Raw genomic sequence first — 9,013 nt, forward strand, 5'->3', positions numbered from 1 at the left:
TGGGGAATCCACACACTTAACACATACACTCTTTGTATTCTCTCCTCTCTTTTTCCTCTCCCTGAGTCCCTAACTTTACCATCGGAGGGGTTTCCGACCAAACCCCGGTCGGGCAGCCTCACCGTTTGTTATTCTGTGCAGATCTTCAATTCCCAAAGCCTGCTGTTCATCCACGAAGTTCAACCCTTCTTCACAGTGCGGAAATCACCCCCGCACAATAAGTGAGTAGTTTCTCATAATCTACTTTTTTTTACTTAAAATAAATTGTTAAAATCAAAAACTGTTTGAAATAAGTTTAACCAAATAATTCAAAATAACTTTTTGAAAAGCCAAAATTATAAGTTTGGCTCAAAAAATCAAAACAAGTGGTGTCTGAGTCGCTCTCTCCACTTGTCCTTGTGATATACATACAACACATACAAACTAGAAAAATGTTTATATGGCAGGAGGGACCAAGAAGGTATCAGCTGCATCAGCGAGGTCTCACACCAGAAAATCCAAGCAAACAACTTCACTCAACCTCTCTCCAAGTGGGTTTCTTTCTTTTTTCTACTCCTTTTCTTATTTTCTTTCTGGGTCCTTTAACTGGTCTTCTGGGTTGTCTTGTACTGATTGATTGATTGCTATATCACTCTGTTTTTTTACCAGATTCTGTAGTGAAATGAACTGGGTTAGATCTTATGAGTCTTTTTGAGGGACTCATCTTTCTAATTCGATGGAAGCAATTGAATTGTTTGTAGATCAACCTGAAGGTTGTTTAGTAATTTGATTCACTTTTTATGTATATCTATTGAGAAAGATTCTAATATGAGCTTAATTGGTTTGAAAAAATTCATTATCTTTACATTAAATTCTATAGATTATGGGTGTTGTTGTTCTTAATAAAAAGAACAAAAAAAATCCATAATATGTCGTAGTAACCCATTTAGAAACAGAGTTGTTATGATGGAAAATCTTGACCCAACTAGGGAAGCCTTCTGTAATTCTTGATGTTTTCAGACTGTGTTTGGATCAAGGATTTGAGTTCACATCTTTCAAATCTTTGATCCTTAATAAACAGAGTCTCAGTGTCTTTGATCCAAACACAGTCTCAGTGTGTTCGAATTCATGTTGGGAGGAGGATTTGTTAAATTAGTTGTATTGATATCATGATTTATCTGTTAAACTACTCAGATTGATTGCATCAATCCTTATCTGGGAATCAAATGTGCCGTTAACCATGATTCTTGTAACTCACTTGGAGGTTGGGGGTTTGGGGTTTGCCTTTTCGCCCGGTCTTTCCCCTTTTGTTTGGGGTTAGCCACGATTCTTGCATTTCTCGTGTTTGTTGAATTTGTTGTATGCTTGTGATTATTTGATGGGCTTTATTGCATAGTTGAATATCCAGTTTGATACCACCCAAAAAAAAAAAATCTGAGACTCAGCCATACAGTCTATTTTTGCAAAGGCACAGGGATACAGCCCTGATTTGTATTCATTTTTGTGTCCCTTTTGTCACTATACCATCCATGAATAGAGCCATGTCAATACTCAATCATTTATTCTATCGTAGATGACCATCTCACGATTCTCATCTATTCTTTATATTGTTTCTACTTGGTGCTTGATGGTTGCTTGGTCTTACTTTCTTGAAGACAGACCTCTTTATGCCTAAATGGGGTCAATAGGCAAATTCTTTAGGAGGATAACCAATTTTTAACATTTAATTCACAATTAATTATGTCTTTCACAATGATATCAACAAAGCGTATCCACACATAAATTGCAAAAGAAGTAATCAAGACAGGCAAGGTGAAGGGTGTGTTTGAGAGAGTTGGTCGAGGCTTTTTTGATCAAATAAATTGAACCCTGATGTTTGTTACCCTTTTGGAACTGAGTGGGATGTGATATTGACAGCTTGTAGAACTCTTACTTCATCAACTTGTGACTACTTTTTTTTCATTTCTTTTTTCCCCTCGAAGTGTAACTGACCAAGTCCTTTACATATCATTTATTTGCTCTTGTTGGTGACATGCTCTCTCTCTCTCTCTCTCTCTCTCCAGTAATGATTGTACAGGTAGGAGTGGCACTGTTGGCGGGTCTTCTTGGTTGGGCGTATGTAGCAATAAAACCTCCCCCTCCTAAAGTCTGTGGGACACCAGGTGGTCCTCCTGTTACGTCACCCAGAGTACAACTCAGCGATGGGAGGCATTTGGCCTACAAAGAGAAAGGTGTTCCCAAGGAAGAGGCTAAGTACAAGATCATTGTCATTCATGGCTTCGATAGCTCCAAAGACTTGGATTTAGCTGTTTCTCAAGTGCACAAAAATTCTCTCTTCAATTTCTACTGGCATATTTATTTTCCTGTGTTTATGCTCTGCAATTATGGAGCTAGGCATTAGTTTATTGAATTGGTAATAGCTTTTATATACAATTTTTCAGTTTATTTCTAACTTGCAGGAATTTATAGAGGAACTAGGAATATATTTCCTGTTATTCGACCGAGCAGGTTATGGGGAGAGTGACCCTCATCCAAAACGGTCAGTCAAGGGTGAAGCACTTGATATTCAAGAACTAGCTGACAAGTTAGATATTGGGTCTAAGTTCTATTTGATTGGATTCTCCATGGGAGCATACCCAGTTTGGAGCTGCCTAAAATACATCCCACACAGGCATGATAGTTCTAGATGATTTCCCTTCTATTAGGCTGAGTTTGATTCATGGATTTAGGTACGGATTTGGAAAGGAAAAAGAAAAGGCAAGGGAAATGGGGAAAAAAAAATAATTTAAAATATGATTCATTTATGTTTCTCTCACCTATTCCTTTCCTTTTTCAAATTCGTACCCAAATTCATGATTTAAACACAACTTTAATGCCTTGAATGCTAGATTTTCATTTTATACCAAATTTAATTTGCAGGTTGTCAGGAGCTTCCTTAGTCGTTCCATTTGTCCACTACTGGTGGCCTCGTTTTCCTGCTGATATATCAAAAAAAGGCATCAAGACACTGCCTGCGCGAGACCGGTGGACATTTCGAGTCGCACATTATGCCCCTTGGCTGTTTAATTGGTGGATGACTCAAAAATGGTTCCCTAATTTAAGTATTATGACAGGGAACATGGCTGTTTTCTGCGATCCAGATTTAGAGATGTTGAAAATTTTGTCAAGTACCCCCACTGTTGGTCAGGTAACTCTCTCTACTAAATGTTGATGTTATTTGCATCATACTGATAAAGTTCTTTGAATAGTATATCCTCGAGTACAGAAGTAATTATTCTCTATTCCGAGAATTCCATGATGGCTGTGTGCCACCCAATAGCAATAGCAAGGGGCCAAATAATTATGTCCGAAAAAGAAAAGAACATAGTAGACAAGACACAGTGTTATTGGATGGCCTTGGTTACATGACCTACTAGATAATTTCTGCCGTATAGGGCTTTAAAATTTTCATTTTGAATTTAATGTCAAGCTCCCCAACTTTTGAGCCTAGGTAGTGAATCTTTAGTTCATCTTGGGCATATTAAACATATTCTAGCTGCTTCTTGTGTTATGCTTCATAACTTTTTCATAAGAGCCTCTCTTTTAGCAACCTTTTTTATATTTGTTTGGGTAATAAAATGCTTATTTACCCCCAAAAAAAAAAGAAAGAGTTAAAAGTTAAAAGTTGAAAGAACGTGAGTTTCTTTCAAACATATATTGTGAAACTTCTAGGAATGTACAACATAAAAAATGCTTCTCTTAGAAACACTATGGGGAAAAACTCATCAAATAAAAGATGTTAATGATAATCTATGTTCTTTAGATCATGGCATATATGTTAATCGAGATGTAATTAACCAAGTAAAATTAGAGACGGTTTTCAGCTGGTGATCCTCAGTGATGTTTCTCTTTTCAGGAAAAGATACAACAACAAGGTATTTATGAATCTCTGTATCGAGACATTTTGGTTGGTTATAGTAAATGGGATTTTGGTCCCTTGGATATAGCCAATCCTTTCCCTAATAATGAGGGCTCAATTCACATTTGGCAAGGCCGTGAGGACAGGATAATTCCATCCCTTATGAATCGCTATATTGCAGAAAAGCTTCCCTGGATTCGCTATCACGAGGTTCCTGATGCTGGGCATTTGATGATGTTCAATAGCACTGTATGTGAACCCATCTTGAGAGAACTTTTTCTTGGATGAGTTCTAGCAACTGTTTTAAGGCATTGCTATGTAGTGGTTTATAGATTAATATGTTGTTTAATATCTCATACAAGCTTATTGGAGTTGTCAGAGTGTTCTGTGCAATTTCAGCTTGTAGTTTATGAGGAGGCATAAATAGTTTAATTAAGTTGAAAAAAAAATTAATTATCTAGAAGCCTAGTAATGAGACATGTTTAGTTTATCAAATTTCGGCTTGAGCACGGTTGTCCCAAATCGGCCCAATAGTTGTTTTATTGTCAACTGTTTTGTTGATTGTATGAATTAATATGAGACAGTTTATGAGTTTAATTCTCATGTGCATAACATAATGAAATTTCTGTGTTTGATGTTGAGACTATGGCAAATGCTTCTAGTTTTAATTTTGTTTGATCCCCAAGTATGCACCACTATGATAGTAATAAGGATAAATTACAAATAGTTTGTTTAAAATACAAATTGTCCTTTATGGTTTTGAAAATTACATCTCGCTTCTTGGCATTTTGAATTTTATAACAATCGGTCCATTTTATTAATAAATATCAAATCAATTAACAGTTTTTAATGATATCAAAAATTTATTTCAATTAATAATTCAGATAATTTTATTATTATATATGAAAATAATTAGAAATTTTATTTTTTTAATTAGTTCTGTTAAATAAAAAATTGTGACAATAAAATATTTGTAATTTTTTAAATTATATTTTAAACAAACATATTTGTAATTTACCTTTAGTGGTAACTTGTAAGGTTTGTCTCTTGATCATATTGTTGATTGGACCATAGTGTTGCTCCATTTGGGCCTATCACTAGATCCGTAATTATAATTTGGTCAGTTCATCTTCTAGAATTATGTGATAAATCATTCAAGAAAAAACTATAATTAATCTAATAATTGTAATTAATTGATTTAATGCTCAGTGAAATTGACTTAGGTAAGGATGTTGAATGCAGATAATCTTGAGGTGGGATCCAAAACCTCAAATTGAAGGTTTTGTAGACACGAAAAAAAAATTGTTTTCACTTTTCAAAAAAACACTTTTTAGAAAATTCTACTTTCTTATTTTTCGTGTTTTTTTGTTTTTACTGAATTTTTTTAATATTTTAAGCAATTTTTTTATTTTTTAGACACACCTAACATAAATACACTTAAAAAGTAAAAAAATTGTAAAAAAAATCTTTTAAAAATTCACTAAATACCAAAAATACAAAAAAAAAATATAAGAATTCAGTAATTTTTTGTATTTTTATGTATTTATTAATTTTTAAAAATATTTTTTTACAAATTTTTTACTTTTTAGATACATCTAAGTAAGGTGCATCTAAAAAAGTAAAAAAAAATGTTTAAAATTTAAAAAATATTCACTAAAAATAAAAAAATACAAAAATTAAAAAAATCAATTTTTAAAAAATTTAATTCAAAAAATTCAAACCAAACAACTGATATTTTTGTATTAGCAATTGATTTGCCTAGTCTGTTGAATTTTCATTATAGTTTGTGCTGAACAAAAAACTTCCCTTTGCTCATGAGAGCAAACTTATCCTTCTCTCATATATAATTGCAAGAAGATAAAAGGAGCAATTTGGATAATTTCCGTTACATTTGGAAAGAAAAAAATTGTATTACATAATCAATCATTGTTAAAATTTCATGTCAATATTCTCATTTTAAAGCTAAAAAAATTAAAGGCATTGTTTAGTTTGTGTTTTGAAATATTATTTCAAAAATAATTTTTGAAGAGAGTTTAGAAAATTTAAAATTTTGTTTGGTTATATATTTTGAAAATCGTTTTGGAATTTTGAATTATTTGATTTTTTTTTTTTTTTTTTGGTATCTGAATAGATGAAGTGTAAGAGAAAAAGTGAATGAGAATGAGAAATTGGAGAGAAAAAGTGATTGATTGATGTGTAGTAGAGTGAAAAGTGTTTTGAATTTTTTTTTTCTTCAAAAGCATGTTTTAAGAAGCAAACCAAACATGTCCAAAGTAAATTATAAAGGACACTTAGATGAGAGGTTAATTTCTAAAAATTATGGACTAATAGACTCAAACTTATTTATTTATTTATTTATTTATTTTTGATTAAAAAGACATTGGTCTGTCCCAAAGGATACATATCTGTCCAAAATTTATCTATCTGCCTATTTGTTTATATGTCATCTATCTGTACACGTGTCATTTATCTGTTCAAATGCCACATATCTGTACACTTGTAATCTATCTGTTCACTTTTCTTTCCATTTCACCGCCACCAGTTGTTGCTACCAGCCACCGACAACTTTTTCAACCAATTTTTTAGTAACTTTTCAATGCATGTCTTTATCAAGTAAAAAAAATTAAACCTTAGATCAAATAACATGTAGTCGTAGACTTTTCACTAATTAATCTAATTTGAAACTCAAATTAATGCAACTATTATAAATTATAATATATTTTTTTGATTCATAAAATGGTAAAAAATTAAACCTTAGATGAAATAACATACAGGTGTAGACTTTTCACTAATTAATCTAATTTGAAACTCAAATTAATGCAACTGTTATAAATTATAATTTTTTTTATTAATAAAATGGATGTGCAGATAGACTACTCGACACATTTGCTAGGAATCATTACTCATTAATACCCACTGACATCTATCAAAATCAACACCGTACCTACGACGAGGTCGAAGCTAAGGTTCCAGCATACGCTGGACATTAAGGCCTCGTTTGGGAACATGCTATTTTAGTAATTTTTTAATTTTTTTTGTTAAAATATTAGTATGTTTATGATAATTTTTTAGAAGTAGTTTTTTATGAAAAGATATGCAAAAAATAGAGAGAAAAAAAATTTTTGATTTTTTTTTTTTTTTTTTACATAATTTGTTGGTTTCTAGTTTTTTCTAATGACTCTTGACTTATAGGTAAAAAAGTGATGTTCCCAAACGAGACCTAAGAAATAGGTGTAACCCCAATATTCCGTTATGGAAGAGACTTGGACTCGGGCGTTGAGCGAGGTGAATAAGCTCTTTACCATTGAACTAACAGATTATTAGTATAAATTATAAATTTTTGATTTTAATAATGCTACAAATATTGTTCTTGAATTATTTTTTATTTGGATAAATTACAAATACATCCCCTGAAATTTACTTAAAGTATAAATTGTTACTTGTGGTTTGAAAAATTATAAATACCCCCTTACTAAAAAAATTTATTTAATAGAATTAACTAAAAAAATAAAATTTATAATTGCTCTCCTATACAATAATAAAATTACCTAAATTATTAATTGAAACATATTTCGAACATCATTACAAACAATTATGATTTATTAATAAAAGAGACAATTAGTTATAAAATTAAAAATCTTAAAGATAAAATATAATTTTCTAAATTACAAAAAATAATTCATATTTTAATTAAATCGTAAAGGGTCTATTTATAATTTACCCTTTTAAGCTGCGTTTGGTAGAGTTTTGTAAATGTGATTTGAGAATTGAGTTGTATTTTGAGTTTGTGAGTTTTTTAATTATGATTTGAGTGTAGAAAATTTGTTTGGTTATGATTTTTGAATAGAGTGTTGAAATGAGATTTGAATTGAAGTTGGAATTAAGATTTGAAAGTTTGATGTGACATGTAAAAGAAGAAAATGTGTTTAGTTATGAATTTTGGAAATAATTTTCAAACTGTAATTCAAATTATTATAACCCATAATCAAACACATAACTCGTAACTGTATTGAGCTTATTAGTCAACATTCATTACCAAACTCTTTTTTCAATACAAATCAATAAATCAATTAATAATTTTGCTCCCAATTCTTAATTCGTTTTAATAAAAAAAAAAATTGAATGAAAATTTTGTTCATATAATTTTCTCCACATAAATTTTTTATTCAAATAATTATGACCCAATTCTTTTTTTCCTGTTAATTTTTTTTTTTCATTTCAATTTATGTTTTAAATTAATTTATTTTCCAATTACACTTCGTCCTCCTCTATATACACTTCGTCCTCCTCCACCAAGGCAGCACCAAATACACTTCCTGCTCCTGAACCAAGGCACCAGCCAACATACAAGATCAACATAATTGATATTCCCCTCCCAACATAATCTCTATCCACCAAACATTTAAACTTCTGCCTTCAAAACACTTATATCCATTGGACGTCTGACTGAGCAAGGCAACAACACAACTAGCAAGGCGGCAACAGAGGGCAGTAGCCGAATACAGCAATAGGGGGCCGTCCGGTGGGTTGACCGGTGGGTCAACCGGTTGGTTGACTGGCTAGTCAACCGGTTTCTGTATTTTATTTTATGTTTTTTCTTTCCTTGTAGTGTCCATATCTCACTTCATACCAATTTAGCTTATTACATTGCATTTATTAACCTTAGTTAGTCACTTATTAACTTTAGTTAGTCACTTTATAATTCAAAGTTAGATAATGCTTTTTAGAATTGTGTGCTGCAGAGAAACAGGAGGAAATCGTTGTCAAATAATCAACAAAGTTGTATTTTGAATTGTGTGTTAAAATTATGATTTAAGTTTTGTATCCAAACATGAAGTGCAAAACGTGATCTGAAAATATAATTCCAGAACACTTATCGGGATCCACTTGCGAATAACACTCCAAAATAAAAATAAAAATAAAAAATAAAATTTGGCATTTTGTAAAATGGCTTTTCAATTTTATTTAATTATTTCAAAAGTTGTTCTAACTACCCGGCTGGCTATGACAGCGAGTCAACGACTCTGCTTTTTTTACAGTTTACGTACAAGTTGCACGTGGGCTGCAATTGTTTAGTTGCAATAACATCCCAAGAATATTTTTTACCTACTTTTTTTTTCCAAAAATGTTATAAAG

The 9,013-nt window shown here is 31.4% G+C and overlaps 1 protein-coding gene across 2 annotated transcripts; it reads left to right on the forward strand.

Moving 5' to 3' along the window:
• The first annotated feature begins 217 nt into the window (after positions 1–217).
• LOC114312736 (uncharacterized) lies at positions 218–4,523 on the forward strand. Of its 2 annotated transcripts, none has more exons than XM_028259016.2 (5): positions 218–530; positions 2,043–2,296; positions 2,439–2,650; positions 2,899–3,166; positions 3,875–4,523. In XM_028259016.2, the coding sequence occupies exons 1-5, from the start codon at positions 440–442 to the stop codon at positions 4,163–4,165; spliced, it is 1,116 nt and encodes a 371-aa protein (XP_028114817.2). In that variant the 5' UTR covers positions 218–439; the 3' UTR covers positions 4,166–4,523. The 2 variants fall into 2 exon arrangements, with proteins under 2 accessions (XP_028114817.2, XP_028114818.2); XM_028259017.2 differs by having other exon boundaries at positions 521–752.
• Positions 4,524–9,013: the final 4,490 nt, after the last annotated feature.

This window comes from Camellia sinensis, chromosome 14, assembly GCF_055761805.1.
Source record: "Camellia sinensis isolate YWXY chromosome 14, ASM5576180v1, whole genome shotgun sequence".
Classification (NCBI taxonomy): Eukaryota; Viridiplantae; Streptophyta; class Magnoliopsida; order Ericales; family Theaceae; genus Camellia; species Camellia sinensis.